Below are 15640 nucleotides of genomic sequence, written 5' to 3' on the forward strand. Positions count from 1 at the left end.
GACTCACGCCTCGAGTGACAGCTGTATTAAAATGTCGAACAATTGGAGGGTTGTTATCTATCAAAAAAACAATTTAAAAAATTAAAAACATACAAGGCTTTCTGTAAAACACTCCTCCGGAGTGACAGTTCCTATTCCCCCTTTTTTGTTGTTGCATCAGACGTTTCAGTGATTGGTGAGAACACTCAATCAAAGATTGACCTGTGGGAGAATAAGGGATACCAGTAATATGGGTTATGCTCCAAGAGTCAAAGAACGCTTTCGTTGCGGTTGAGATATATGCAGGGCCATTATCCGTTTTTATTTGAGAGGGTATACCCAAAGTGGCAAAGGCACGCATCAAGTGTTTACGGACGTCACGTGCTTTTTCTCCTGTGTGACAAGAAGCAAATAAGGCGCCGGAAAAGGTGTCTATAGAAGAGTGAATATATTTCAGTTTGCCAAACTCCGGAAAGTGAGTTACATCCGTTAGCTGTAAACTTTGTAGTCCTCTGGGATTAACTCCTCCGGCTATCAATGGAAAAGAATGTCTTTGGCAGTCAGGACATACAGCAATAATATTAGATGCTTGCTGAGAGGTGAGGCCAAACCGTCGTTTGAGACCTCCAGCATTCTGGTGAAAAAAGAAATGGCTAAGTCTAGCCTGTGCTATGCAATCGGGCAATACCTGTACTGGTAATGTCAATAAATCGGCCCGTTGATTTCCTTCTGCAATAAAGCCAGGTAGAGAAGTGTGTGACCTAACATGCATAACAAAAATAGGGGTGAGGGCGAGAGTCCAAAAGAGAAATAAGGTCCTGTAACGAGGAGTCAGCTAGTGCCATAACAAAGCCATTGAAATATCAGGGCATGAAGCTGTCAAGCAGGATTTAAAATGATCAGGTAAAAAGGTAACTCGGGAGCCCACCGATGCGCTTGTTTAAAGCTGATGGCCGTAGCGACCTTTTGTAAGGAGTTAACGGCCTCAGGGCCAAGACTGTGGTGGGAATGCAAGTCAGTATCTCCCTCGAGCAGTTTGAACAAGGGGCCTAAATCCGTGTTAGACATTCCCAACAGCAGCCAGACCCAACTGATTGTGCCTAACAGTTTCTGTACATCATGTAAATTAAATTTTTTACGTCTGTTTGTATCTGTAAAGGTTGCGGAATTATGGATTGAGCCCTTATACGCCAGCCCAAATATTTCCATGGTGGTGTTTTTGAATTTTTTCCGGCGCAATACAAAGGCCTGCCGAATCGACGGCGGTCATGACAAGGGCTACGGCTTCCTCCATGACTTCGTGGCGTTGTGCAGCCACTAGGATATCATCCATGTAATGATATAGTAAAGCACTGGGCACAGCGGCCCTGACAGGGCTAAGCACTTTAGCCACATACCACTGACAGATTGTAGGACTTTCTTGAAGCCAGGCAAATCCTGTCCTACGTGGGACCTTGAGTTGGGAGGTCTGTGTGTGGCCAACATGGAGCACTGCAGCATGAGAACATCCATCACTTGTGTTCCTCCCCAGTGGCCTTTGGGGTGTTAAACCAGGGCTGCTGGTTGCTTAGGCAGTATTCAGCCGCCACGAGATCAAATGGGACCAAAGGAATAGAAAGTCAGTGTGTCCAGACACCCCTCGTACCTGTCCAGCCCCAAGCTCCTGATCCTTGGCAGGAGAATGTGTGTGCAAGTCCATGTCCCAGAAGGGCCCAGGGCATGGGACTGCAGGGGAAGGGAATTTACGCCACATACGAGCCTGTAGCTGCTCTGGGTGAATGTTCCTGATGCAAAGCAAGACCCCAGTTTCCCACTTGACCTTCAGCGTGAGATGTTAGGTAGCACTGCAATGGGACTTTGGTAAAGAAAGAAAAAGCCACAATGCTATCTTAATTAAATGCTAAAAGCTAAGTATCTACTGAATTTCCAATCGAGCCTCCTGAAATCCCCTGAAGCAAGAGCTAAGAGCCATAGATCACCTCGGGCCCCAGCAGACGTTGATTAAGCCAGCTCAAAGAATGCGGCCTTGTGCAACTGAGGAACAAATGGCCCAGAGATATGGAGAAAAAAGGAGTTGGGAACTGTTTGATGAGAAACAGGACTACAACCTTGAAGACTGCTGAACTGAGACAACTCTGTAAACTTAGCAGATTCGCTACCTGGCCATATGGAGATTGCATGTACCCTAGAAGAAGCGGGGGAGGGCATCTTCAAAGATGCCAAACAAAATTGGAGGGGGGATAAAAGGGGTTGCTCCGCTTACCTAACTTTGCGAGCCATGGTGGAGCTGCGACTCCCCTAGCCACCCAGCGCTGCTTTTGCCTTCCTATCTAAATAAATAGTAAATTGATCCACGTTTGGACTTTGTGTTGTTAACTCAATTATAACAGGGAGGACTGCAGAACTGAATGCAGTTGTCCAGGTTAGTTCTCATGACGGGGGGGTAGAGGAGAATAACCACCTCCCTCGACACCTTAGAAGGGTTTGGGGACAGACAGCCTTAGAGCAGGAGAAGGTGTTCCTACATCCAGGGAGAGGAACGTTCTGTCTGGAGATCTGCCCTGTTGAACCACAAGCTGCAAAATCCCTGTGACACATTCTCTGCCCGGTACTGGGAGACAGCCTGACCTCACCCGTTAACTCCTCCCATTTTCCAACACCAAGAAAACCTGCTGCTGCACGCCCCTCCAGCCCATCCATGTGCTCTGTGTGACAGCCACCACCCCAAACCCCACATACAGGATGTCATTGAGCTGCTGAAGCTGCTCCATGGCTTGGGGGCACCAGCACTGCTCCTTCTTGGTGCTGCAGCCTGCGCACAGCGGGGCCTCTCCTCCGCCCTCCTCCGTATCGCTCTCCTGCTCGGCCTCGCTCATGCTGCTCTCGCCCTCGTTCGTTCCATCTTCTCCCTTCCTCCACTGCCGCATGTATATCCTGAAAGTGCGGCTGTAGAACTGCTGGATCATTTCCTGGAAGGATTTGGTCGTGGTGAAGAAAAGGATGGCTCTGAACATGGTGTAGACCTTCTCCTGCAGCGTCTGGGCGCCGGTCCCCAGGAGCAAGCCTGCCTCAGTCCAGCGCTCCAGCAGCTCCAGGCTGTTCAGGTAGGGCTCCAGGCGGCACTTGAGAAGACAAAACGCATCCAGGAGGAGCGCGGAGCACTGGGGCTCCTCGGCTGCGTTTTTATACTGGTTGATGCAGTTCCAGAACTCGGGAGCTATGTTGGCCTGAAGGTCGGTCTGCAGCACCTCTAGGAACCATTCCTCCACGACGGAGTGCAGGTCGTAGCACCGCAGCACGCCCAGCGCTGCCCGCAGCTCAGCATCCTGCGCTGGCTCCACCGCATCGGCCCTCGGCGCTGCCTGAAACGCAGAGGGGATGCCCAGGTAAGCGCACCGAAAGACTTCTCCTGGGGAAACTGGGGCAGCAGACCCTGCAGGGACCAAGCGCAGGTGGGCTCTGCTGTCACAGCATCAGGTGGACGCCGTTCCTCCAGGGAGACCTGCTGGGTGCTCAGCCTGTGCGGGAAGCCCAGCGCCTCCCTCTCAGGCCCAATGCTCTCCATCACTGTCCCCTCGGCGGCTGCAGGATGCCTCTGTGGGCAAGATGGACAGGAGCCACCCCTGGGCCCCCAAAAAGCCAGGGTTTGGGGGAAAAACCTTCCCTGGCAACGTTCACTCCCTCAGGGAGCAGTGCAAGCAGCAGGGATAGGAGAAGCAGTGTCTCTCTTTGACCCCAGCACTTTCATGGAATCATGGAATCATTAAGGTTGGAAAAGACCTCCAAGATCATTCAGTCCAACCATCAGCCCAACCCCATCATGCCCACTAAACCATGTCCAAAAGTGCCACGTCTACACATTTTTGGAGCCCGTCCAGGGATGGAGACTCCCCACTGTCTGTCTGTCTGTGTGTCGGGGCTCCCGGGGCTCGCGGTCTCAGGGCGGGAGGGGGGATGCTGGGACGGAGAAGGGCTTGGGGGGCTCCGCGAAGAGAAGCTCGACGGGAGCCGGCAGCGCGCGCTCCCAGCACAGAAACCAACCGTGTCCTGGGCTGCGTCCGCAGCATCGGGGCCAGCAGGGCCAGGGAGGGAGTTGAGACCCTCAGTTCCTCTCCTGGGAGACCTCCTCTGGAGTACGGGCTCTGGTTCTGGAATCCTCAGCAGAAGAAGGACAGGGAGCTGTTGGAACGGGTCCAGAGGAGGCTACCAAGATGATCCGAGGGCTGGAGCAGCTCCCAGAGGAGGACAGGCTGAGAGGGTTGGGGTTGTTGGGCCTGGAGAACAAGGCTGCGAGGAGACCTTCTAGCGACCTTCCAGCACCTGAAGGGGCTGCGAGAAACCCGAGGAGGGACTGTTTATGAAGGCTTGGAGTGATAGGACGAGGGGCAATGGGTCTAAACTGGGGAGGGGCAGATTTAAACTGGGCATAAGGAGGAATTTCTTTACAGTGACAGTGAGGAGGCCCTGGCCCAGGTTGCCCAGGGAAGCTGTGGCTGCCCCAGCCCTGGAGGGGTTCAAGGCCAGGCTGGATGGGCCTTGGGCAGCCTGAGCCAGTGGGAGGCGTCCCTGCCCAGGGCAGGGGGCTTGGAACTGCATGATCTTTAAGGTCCCTTCCAACCCAAACTACTCTATGATTCTATGACTGCCAGCTCAGTGCCTGCAGGGCTCACAGGTCGGGGCTGAGATGTCGCTGCCGTGGGGTCTGGGCTGCCGCTTGGTGCCCAAATGGCTCATAGGTCGGGGCTTACAGGGCTCGGTGCCCGCGGGGCTGTCGGTCAGGGCTGTCTGTTGGGGCTCGGGGCTCGGTGCCCGCGGGTTGGGGCTGTCAGTCAGTGGCCTGGGCTCGGTGCTCGGTGCTGGTGCCCACAGGGCTGTCAGTTAGGACTGTTGGTCACATTCAGGGCTCAGTCTCAGTGCCCGTAGGGCTGTCAGTGGGTGCTGTTGGTCAGTGACCTGGGGTCAGGGCTGTCTGTCGGTGCCATCACTTGGGGCTTAGTCTGAGGGCCCGTGGGGCTGTCGGTGGGTGTCCTGGGGTTGGTGCCCAGAGCTCAGTGCTGGTGCCCACAGGACTATCGGAGATGCATGCCGGGCGGTCAGAGCTGGCCCAGCAAGTGGCAGCGGAGCAGGCGGAGCAGGTGCAGCTGCAGACCCAGCTGTTGGCACTGACCGAGCGGCTGGCAAGAAGCAACGAGAGACTGGCCCGGCTGCTGGCTGCCTCCGCCCAGCTGGACCAAGCCATTTTGGAGAGCGAGGCTGCCTACAGCAAGGTACGGGGGACATGGGCACCGGGAGCAAGGGGATGCACCTCTGCGGACACACCCAGGTGGTGCAAAGACCTCGTGGAATCATGGAACAGTTTGGGTTGGAAGGGACCTCCAAGCCCCATCCAGCCTGGCCTTGAACCCTCCAGGGATGGGGCAGCCACCACTGCTCTGGGCAACCTGGGCCAGGACCTCCCCACCCTCATCGTGAAGAATTTCTTCCTAACCTTTAGTCTAAATCTTGCCCTCTCCAAGCATCCAGGGGGTGCAAACACATGCAGGTGATCCACAGAGTGGACCCCTGAAAGAGACCTCGCAAATGGTCACGGGGGACAAAGAGCAGGAAAGTGGAGATGAGGGACTGACTGGTACGGTGAGTCCACGCAGGTAACGCCGCTCCAGGAGAGCCAGCCACTCACCGGGCACATCATGGCCTCCCCCACCACCGTGTCCTCCTCTCCTGCCGTGCCCTCCATCTCCAGCTGAATACCTCCACGATCAACTCCCAAGAGGAGAAATGTTGGACCAGCCAAGGAGTGGCAAGGAGACAAACAGCACAAGGGTCGTGACCATTGGTTCAGTTACGGGGAGGGCTCAACCTCTTCACTTCTCACATATTCTCAGACCCTGCCAGGCAGGGACTGCTCCATCCTGTGTACGGGATAACAGCTGCATTCACCTTTCAATTACACACCAGTCAGCTTTTTAGAGCAATAAAAGGATCTTTGCGGCCTGCTTTCAGGTACGCAGTGATCTTCCCTCTCTTGGGAACAAGGGGCTGTTCGGTCCAAGAGCATCCTTCCCCTATTGGCTACTGACAACACTCTCCTGTTCCCCTGCCTTCTTTTCATGTGGTCATTAATCTGTTTTGGTTTTTCATGTGAGGTTGGACCTGTTTTCTCAGCCTACTCCAAGAACTGGTGGTTTGGGTTGAAGGGGAGAACTTGCATAAGAATAGAACAGCTTAGGAATTGTGTTGTAAAGTTCCATGAACAGAAAAGAAACCTTACCCCAAACAGAAGGCACAGACCCCCAGCCTATAAACGAGTTCATGTTGATTGAAATTAAGAGACAGTAGGTAAAAAAACAGAGGTAGGTAGGAAAGGAAATGCAGACATCCTGCAAACAGAAACATTAACAAAGTTCCTTTCCTGTGGATCTCCAGCTCTGGTCTGGAATTGCACTCCATGCCTTCCTCTGGCCCCCGACAGTCACAGGACTCGACCTTCTTCCATGGACAGGATGGCAAGATGCCACCAACGTGTCCTGCCGCTGTCTCACCCTGCGGGGCACTTAGATTCATCTTTCTGACCGCTTAGTGAAGTCCACAAGCTCATGGAAGCATAAATGATCTTTGGGACCGCAACCTTACTGTGCAATTGTCTGCCGTGTTAAAACTTCTACATGGTGAGATGGAAAGGCAGCAAGGTCTCCTGAACCTGCTGTAGCCTTGCTTCCTCATGCATAGGAAGTGGGAGTGTGTATAATATATTTAATATCAGCTAAAAGTAGAAGGGAATTAGTAAAAGGAAAGATTTAGCACGACCTACGGTCATTGAAGAGTTGAGTAAGCAAGAAACCTAAAGTGTGCAGCTTTAACAGTGAAGAACAGCTGAGCAGAATTTAGGATTGAAGCCCAAGTATCAACACCTCCCTTACAAAAATCTCCAAACTGAAGTTCACTCCACAGCCTGTGTCAGGAAGTTCTCTGCCTTATGCTCCAGAACAGATGAATCACTTATGGTGGTTTGTATTCAGAATAAGGGCATGAAACAGAGAAATTCCTCCACAGGTGATACAGGACAGTTTATCACCGAGATTTAGGTACTCTAGGGGCTGAAGAATCCCTCTTGCTGTAATGTCGGTCAACTGCATTCAAAGGGAACTCATAAGGGAAACGGTTTACGTGAAAATAAGCTGGGTTTCTTTCTTCCGTTCTTCCTTTCTTTCCCAGATTGTGAAGAATCCTCAGGAATTGGGAGGCATCCTGAAGGGAGAAGATGGGCATGCTGGTGAAGGTAGTGAGCCGCAGAGCACTTCAGAAGAAGATGAAGCACGTGAACAAAAGCACTCCTAAACTTGCTTTTCAGCCTGGCAAGTCCTGTAGGTCTGGGACAGCTGCTGTTCTGGTGGAAGGATGCCACATTTATTAAAAGTCTCTGTATTGCAGAAATAAATCTTCCTTTCAGATGTTCTCTGGTATTCGTTAGAGATCTGCTAAAGTTAATCCTCTTGTGCTAGAGATCAGGTAGGCATCCTACAAGGAAATACACTTGATATTCATAGAATCACAGAATGGTTTGGGTCAGAAGGGACCTCACCCCCATCCAGTTCCACCTCCTGCCATGGGCAGGGACACCTCCCACTGGATCAGGGGCTCCAAGCCCCATCCAGCCTGGCCTTGAACCCCTCCAGAGATGGGGCAGCCACCCCTGCTCTGGGCAACCTGGGCCCACCCTCCCCACCCTCACAGCAAAACATTTCTTCCCAAGATCTCAGTCTCCCGCAGATCCACAGGAGGTGATGGATCTGCTAATGCTTCTGCCCCCAGAACAGCACTCACCTTGCTTTGCCAAGAGCGAGCCAAGAGTTCATCTGCTACAGACGGGGATTAGAGTACAAAGCTGGGAAGGGCAAAGGCAGCACTCAGCGAGGTGCAAATCCCAGCTACGAGGCAGAGCAGGCAAAGGGGGAGGAGTGGAGAAGCCAGCAGCACACTGGGGCCCAGGGGCTCTTGTTGGGAAGCACACGCTGCTCTCCCGCCTCCGCTGAGCCTGTCTGACCCAGAGGAGCAGGCACAGAGCTAATCCATGGAGAACAGCACGCAGAGTACCAGCTGGCTGGAGTCAGGAGAACAAGCTGCAGGTCATTGTTGGCTTTAGCATTCCTCATTAATCAACAGCAGAAGGAAGTCAGGGCTAGTTAAGACACCCTGCCCTGAATTTTAATTGCAAGCAGCTTTTGCGTTACCCCCTGCAGTTTTGTTAAGGTGCAAATCTGGAGACAGGACTGCCTTAAACTGGCCTGAGCTTATCCCACGGTGCAAGATGCCCACGGGGACCTTTTCTGGTAGAAAAGCCGTGCATAACCTGTTCTCCAAACATAGTCCCTGGTCACCTTTGTGTGCACATCTGCCGGCTGTGGCCACTGCTCGGTCACCACGTCTGGTAACTTGCTCATCCCTTAAATCCAGCAGTCACCAGCAATCCTGCACTTTCCCTCATCCTACTCTAGCTTCAGCACCTTGCCCTGAAGTATTTCATTAATGGGAGAAGCCTCAGCACATGGGATTCCCTGCTCTTTCCACGGTTCTTGTGTCATGGCAGAGGCAGACGTGCTGAAAGCTGCATGCTGCTCCTGGGAGGTGACAGGGGGAGCAGGCAGGATCATAGAACAGCTTGGGTTGGAAGGGACCTCAAAGCCCCTCCAGTGCCAAACCCCTGCCCATGGCAGGGACACCTCCCACTGGATCAGGTTGCTCCAAGCCCCATCCAACCTGGCCTTGAACACCTCCTGGCATGGGGCAGCCACCACTGCCCTGGGCAATGTGGGCCAGGGCCTCACTGCTTTCATCATGAAGAATTTCTTCCTAATGTCCAATCTAAATCTTCCCCTTCCAACTGAAATCCATCCCCCCTCATCACTACAGGCTGTTGTAAAACGTCCGTCCCCAGCTTTCCTGGAGCCCCTTTCAGTACTGGAAGCTGCTCTAAGGTCTCCCCAGATCCTTCTCTTCTCCAGGCTGAACAACCCCAACTCTCACAGCCTGTCCTCATAGCACAAGTCCTTCGTCCCTCTAACCCTCGTGATCATGAGTTAGCTTGGAAAGGACAAGCTTTGAAGCACATGGAGGTGCGTTCCTTTGTGGCCCTCTAGCCACCATCCAATAAACAGCTGAGTGTCTGGGTTTGGGGTTTTTTTTTGTGTGTGTGTTATCTTTCCAGAAATACTTCAGCACCCGGGGCAGAAGACGAGAACACCTAGGAGAAAGTACGTCCCAACATTCAGTCCTCACAGTGCTTTTCAGCAGAATGGCCTTCTTCATGCTGCACCACTGTACACCAGAACAAGCGCAAGGTATGGAGAGCATACCTAGATTGGATATTAGGAAACATTTCTAGAAGATATCTTTCTAAAGAGATATCTTCTGTTCCCAGCTCTCGTCTCGTTTTGTACAGCGGTTAGAATCATTTGCCTGTGTGTCCAGCGCTGAAATAAAGGATGCTTGCTTTCTAAAACTCAAAACTAGTCTGAGAGAGTTTATTTGCTGTGATTTTTTTGTATCAGCTGAGGACAGGGGGATCCCCCTGCCAACCTGCTCACTCATTTCCAAGCCAGAGAGCATGTTCTCGTCTTGCAGAGCCCTGCCCCGAGGCACCTTGCCCCAAGGCAGGACACCTTACGCGACACCCAAGGCCTTGTCCTTCCTCAGCTGCAGCGCATGAACTCACACCTGGAATTATGAGCCCTGGTTCTGCTGAGTAACACGCTACATCTTGCGGGCATTTCTGTGCGAAGTGCCACTGTGCAGTGGCTGTGGTGAGACCCCTGGCCTGGGAGAAACCAGGAGAGTGCTCTGCCCTGCCAGGACCTCCCTCTGTGGAGCACGTCCTGGTGAGAACTGTTCAGGGTATGATGATCCCACGCAATGAAATGGCAGAGGATACAACAGAAAGGCAGCAAATGCCAACACTGACCTTACTGCCCTACCCATGTTCTACAAGACCCTGCTTCTGTTCCAAACACTGAGAAGAGCACTCACAGAACCCTTGTCTCTCCGATCTACATGGCAACGGTAACACCCTCCTTGTAAAGAGAAATCCTCCAGCTCCTGCGATGGCTACACTATGAGGGAGCCATCAAACTGCCTCTGTGTACTTTCTGTGAGTAATTTCCATGTAATTTCTGGGTATGTGATCAAACACAGCCAAAGACAGGGACCGAAGGACACAGACACAGCCTCTTTATGAAGAAACCTCCAGTTTCCTCCTGTTCCACTTGGGAAGGAATGAACCAAGGCAGATGTACGCTATGGCTGAGAGTCATCTGGTGACTGCAGAGGGGAGAGAGACTCAAAACCAAAATGACAGTATTGTGTTGGGCACGCAGGAGAGGAAATCTGGACTTTGACCCGTATTACCTTGAAAGAGGAGAGATGAAGCCTTTCAGGGGCTCTACTTTCACGTTGCACCTCTCTGAGGAGAGAGAGCTCTTTCTGAAGGCAAAGCTAAAGGTTTCCTTCTCCTTGTTGATCAAGTAGATGGTCCGCTGTGCCTCACGCCCTGCAGAGAGGACAAAGCAGCTGCTGAAAAACTTTAGTTCCTCTGGCCACCAGACAACCACTGCCTGCTGTGCCCCTGCCTCCCGGCTCAGCCCACCGGACAGTTTGCAACAGACCACTGCCTGCAGCATGGCATGCTCGGGATTGCGACGTGGAGACACACTGGTGATTCCCTGGGCTCCCCTGCACCACCCGCAGATTCCCTCTTGGAAACAGACCCAACTACATGTGCTGTCCCTGACACACACCTTCCTCCCTTCCCCTTCTTGCCCGTCATACACTTGGGGTGCCTGGCGCTGGGTGCTCTGCTCACAAGAGCCCATTGCCATTTCCAGCTTCCTCATGGGAGCTTGCTGGGATAATGGGACTGCTGGGCTCCTGGAGAGGTACCAGGTTCAACCACGATGCTCACCGGTTAACACCGAGTAGAAGTTCAGGTGGGGTCTGTCCAGACTCACTAGCGGGTCGGTGGCAGTGCCCACTAACAGGAACGGGACGGAAATGCTCAGCTCAGGGATTGTAAAGACCCAGAACGATTCTGTGATGTCCAGGTGCTGCGGGATGAACTCAAACTTCATCTGTGGGACAAAGAGGCAAATGAAAGAAAGCTGCTGCCTAGCAGGGTAAGGGGATGGGTACGCAGCCTACGCCACCAAGAAAGGCACGGAACCTCCACTTTATGTTGTACATCTGGCAGTTCATTTACACTGCAGTCGAAGGTTTCTACATTGCCTGTGGCAAGCTCACAGTGAGTTTAGGCACAGCTGGTGGCTACGTGCATACTGGATCTACCTGCTTAATCTTCTGCACCCACCTCTGCTTTCTCCCCTGGCTGGATCCAACCCCTCTCTGTGAGGCAGACGAAAGCCATCTCTCCTGGTGAGGTTCCACGGTCTTGGCAAGTCCACTGGAAGGAATACGCGGAACCAGTCGGGTTCATAACCATGAAGGCCCTGGGCATACAGAGAAAAGGATTGCTAAGGTGGTGTTGGGCCATTAAGGACTCTGTCTTCCAGCAGACATCAGACACTGCCAGTCCTGCTCATCATCTGGAAGGAGTGATTTGGTGTAGGGGGAATGATGCTGGCAACACAAACATTTCGCCTGCTTTCTAGGGGCTCTGTTTGTTTCCCAGGTGGCTGTAGATCAACAGATATCAACAAAGAAATTAGCAAGGATACAGCCAAACTCTTGGACTTTACAACAAGCAGACCAAGTGAAAGTGGGTATCAGCCAGACCAATGCTTCCAGGCAGCCAGCTGCTTGCCTCTCTGCTCGTACAGCACAGACCATGGCATCCTCTCTCTGGGTAACCACTGACCAGCAAATAAAGAAAAAAACAAACTGGGCTCCCTGTCACGGAGGCGGCAGAGGTCAAACGGCAGAAACGTGAGCAGTTACGTGTCTAGAGAACAACTGCAGCATGCAGCTTTCTCTGTAGACAGGGAAGCCGTGCTTGTCCGATACAGAAGCACAGCTCGGGACTGGCTGGCCCCTTGACAGCTTTTCTGGGTCTCTTGTTCCAGATTTTGCAATCCTCCAGAAGCTTCATATTCCACCCAATGTCTTTTCCCACTATCTCCATACCTGCTTCTACCAAGGCTGCGGACCATCTTTCTTTGCTCCTGTATGGTGGTTGGTTTTGCTGCCTCCCCCCAGGTTCACGCTCCCACCCACCCCAATGAGAGGCAACACCACGACTGCCCGTCAGCAGCATGAGCTGAACAGTTTCCTACCTGCAGAGCATACGGGTCTTAAATTTCCCCACGTGCACAGGAGAGAACTTCATCTGGAACAGCTGCTCCTGGCCAGCAGGGATGGTGCCGCTGCAGGGCTCGACAGAGAATGGCGGGGGACCACTGTCGGTGTTCAGAGATGGTCTCCGGGAGGGAGAGATGAGCTCCGAAGTCTGCTTCAACTGGCTCCAGCAGCGTTTGAACTGCTGCTTCACAGAGACATCAGGAGGGGAGGAGGGGAAATGCCCTGCAGAAAGAAGAGGTTGTAACAGAACATCTTTCAAGAGAAAAATCCTCTGCTCCCAGCAACACTGCCTCCTGCTGCAAGTGGACAGAAGGGAGCTGAGGTGCACGTGGAGCAGCCCTGGCCCAAGCGCTCTCAGCAGGAGGACTCTCGACCAAGAACAAGGACAGCAGTCGGGTTGTTTTTCGCTTCTGTGTTACTGCTTGCTAAATCATAAATCTGGAAAGTCCTGGGCACAGGTGTGAAAGTGAGAAGAGTCAGAAGGGTGAACTGAGGGAGAGGGACAGTAAACACCATGAAAGGGCCCAGAGATCCAGACAACTCCTTGAATCAGAACATACCACTGAACATCAGCCGGTGCTAGATGCTCAGGTGACAGCCAGGAAGGCCATGTCTGTTAGCAAATGAAGTGGGCTCAGGACCCAAGCCAGCTGCTTCACTCCACGCTGTTAAACTCTTTCCTTCTCCAGGACTGGGGACCAAGATGTAGACTTCTCCTGCAGAATAGTTTCTGGCCAGCATTCATTCCCAAACCACATCAAGGAGCTAACAGGCCAGATCTCGCATCTCAGTACAGCCGGCCTCTGCAGCAAGGACAGTGTTAGGTCCTACTCCCCTGTTGCCTACAGAACTGCATTTGGCTTGTTGTGCACGCTAGAGAGAAGGCTCTGGGGAACAGCGCTGCTCTGTCCTTCACACCTGTTCCTTCCTTTCTCTTTGCCAGGCGTTCAAAACCAATGCCCTGGAGGCTAATGGCACGGTGTAGCACAGCGGCTTCTGCACAAGTGCTGGGGAACAGCCGGCACCTGGACCCACAGGGGAGGGAGATAAGCACGTTCGGGGCATCAGGGACTTCGGTGAAGGCCTCTCATCCTGATTACCAGCAAGCTGCCTGTGCTACGAAACACAAAGGTTGTCAGTTCTCCTCACTCCTGTTCCTGACGACACCTCCTGGAGACACAGTCCCGTTTCCCTGCAGCACCGTGCTGCTCCCAAGGAGACCCTGAACTTGGACACAGCTGCACTGCTGCAATCACCACTGTGCCTGTGAACGCACCCAAGGGGACAATGACCAGGTATCAGTCCCTTTGTTTCAACCCTGTAGGGTGTCTGACCTTATTCCTGGACCCCTATAAATCTAGCAGGCCTCTAAAATGGGATTAAGTTCCTCAGCTGGAGCTCTGCAGATGGAAAATCCCAGGAATGAACAAACCCAGAAAGCACCTTTTCCTTCTTGTCTTAGGAGAAAGTGCTTTCCAGATGTCACGTGTGGGGCAAGAGCCATACTGGGATGGGCAACTGGGGATGAGCATGAGCTCACTAGAAAGGTCTCTGACTGTTGATGCTCTGATGGGGAAGAAATTTGGATTACAGGTCTTAACAATGGTTCAAAAACTAGACAGGAATCGTCACCCAAGAGAAGCGTTTGGCAATAACGACAGTAAAAGCAAGGGTCTCTGGAGATGAGACCCCCTTCTCCAGACTCCCGCATGACAGCCACACAGGACCTGGGCTGCTCCATGGTGAGACATCTCACATAATATAGACTGCCACCCAAATCGCTGGTATCGGGGTAGACACAGCTCAGAGCTCACCCACAATGTGCTGGTGGGTACACAGCATACACAGAAGAGCGCTACTGTTGCTCTCCACTTCAAAACAAGAGACAGAGTGCAGTGGATTTAACTCCTTGTTGGCGAAAAGGCACGGGATCGGATTAAGAGAATTTAACACCATAAAACACATTATGATAAAATGTGACCTCTCATTCAACACAGACTGCAACGCTTCAGCTCTTAGCAGAGAGCAATAGTTTGCACCTGGCTAAATGCCTCTTGTCAAACTAAGCGTCTCTGTCAGAAAGACTTCCCCATACTGAGTGAGCATATCAGGCCACCGGGCCTGCACCTCTCCCCTAAAATGCACTGCTGGTTATAAGCTCACGGATGGATGAAACACCAGCAGGAAGCAGGAGCTGCTCAGCCAGCAGGAACAGCAGTCATCTGCCGTCAGCAATTCTTTTTGAAGAAGCTAGGACAGCTTTTGCTATTGTGCTTCCTACCTTCTCCTTGGAAGGCTGTGTGGTGGTGAGGTCCCTTGTTGCATCCACCTTCTTGACAGTGCACAGCCGGTCGTCCCAGTCAGTCACCTCCTCTGGTGGCAGCTGGAAAGCAATCTTGGCCACCCGGCACTTCACAGGGTGCATTCTGAAGGTGACCGGAACATCCGATTCCAAGGTTACTGTGATGTCCTTGGTACAGCCAGCATGGAGGTGTCCCACCTAGAGAGAATCAAGAGAGCCAAGACCAAACTGAAATCACTGGCAAGGAAGCACTGACAGAAAAAGAGTTGATGTGGTGAGCAGCTGTGCCAGGAATCTGCATCTTTCTGTGCGTTTCTCCGAGTTTTGATAGACAAAAGTACAAACAAAAGATGCCACCTTCCACAACACGGAGGGGCTGACAGCCCTGCCTCAGCAAAGCCAGGCACTGCATCTCCTACGTAGCACTGAAATGGGCTCTCACTGGTATGTGGTGATTCCCTGGCAGCTCCTGGAGCCTGCCAGGCAGTGCTCGAGCAGTGGGGAAAGGCAGAGATGTCCAAGCTCACCTTGGGGGAGAACTGAAATGGAGCATCCGCCAGCCACTCAAACCGCATTGCCTGCACCTTGCTGCGGTTGGTGACAGTGAAGGTGTTGGTGTAGGGTGTCCCGATGTGACAGTCTCCAAACTGGATGTGATCCACTCTGGCAGCTGTTCAGAATGAGAGCAAGTGATCTTAGTGTGAGGTAGCTCCATCTGCTCCCCTTACATGCCCCGATACAGGTACATGTCCACCCCTTCTCCTCCCTCCAACCCTTCCTCCCTTTGCAAGACGCCCTTCCCCATCTTGCTGCTTTCAGTGAAACGCCCCAACACATCCCTGAAGAGGCGGCTGTGTCTGTGCAGAGGGACATGCCCTGTGCAGAGGGACAGCATGCACTGCCTCTGCGCAAACAACTAGCACAGGCCACCAGCTCCAGCAGGTGACAGCACAGGCCTGGTTATACTGAGGTCATACAGCATCTTCATCTCTGCAGGATACCATGGGCTGGCAGATCTCCTTCTGGAGATACTCTGCTGCACAGTGGGATCTCCAA

At 52.8% G+C, this 15640-nt stretch overlaps 2 protein-coding genes across 2 annotated transcripts in view; one reads left to right on the top strand and one right to left on the bottom strand.

The window, feature by feature from the left end:
• Positions 1–2615: 2615 nt before the first annotated feature.
• On the bottom strand, positions 2616–3544 carry LOC138729403 (anaphase-promoting complex subunit 2-like). The gene is made up of 2 exons (XM_069873617.1): positions 3449–3544; positions 2616–3341 (listed from the first exon to the last, which is right to left on the bottom strand). Exons 1-2 carry the CDS (start codon positions 3542–3544, stop codon positions 2616–2618), a joined length of 822 nt encoding a protein of 273 aa, XP_069729718.1.
• Positions 3545–4663: 1119 nt separating this feature from the next.
• Positions 4664–15640, top strand: part of SSNA1 (SS nuclear autoantigen 1) — a 107420-nt gene continuing 96443 nt past the window's right edge. The window contains exons 1-3 of the mRNA XM_069873618.1: positions 4664–4753; positions 5025–5246; positions 7195–7462. Of these exons, the coding sequence (XP_069729719.1) occupies positions 4664–4753; positions 5025–5246; positions 7195–7317 (435 nt within the window). The 3' untranslated portion in view covers positions 7318–7462. The remainder of the gene's footprint in view (positions 4754–5024; positions 5247–7194; positions 7463–15640) is intronic.

This window comes from Phaenicophaeus curvirostris, chromosome 20 (assembly GCF_032191515.1).
Source record: "Phaenicophaeus curvirostris isolate KB17595 chromosome 20, BPBGC_Pcur_1.0, whole genome shotgun sequence".
NCBI classification, from domain to species: domain Eukaryota; kingdom Metazoa; phylum Chordata; class Aves; order Cuculiformes; family Cuculidae; genus Phaenicophaeus; species Phaenicophaeus curvirostris.

Excerpts from the sequence above, each read along its gene's own strand:
- LOC138729403 (XM_069873617.1), bottom strand. The coding sequence starts at position 3,544 with ATGGAGAGCATTGGGCCTGAGAGGGAGGCGCTGGGCTTCCCGCACAGG. Across the intron at positions 3,342-3,448 it reads AACGGCGTCCACCTGATGCT|GCAGCGCCGAGGGCCGATGC; the intron begins GTGACAGCAGAG and ends TCTGCGTTTCAG.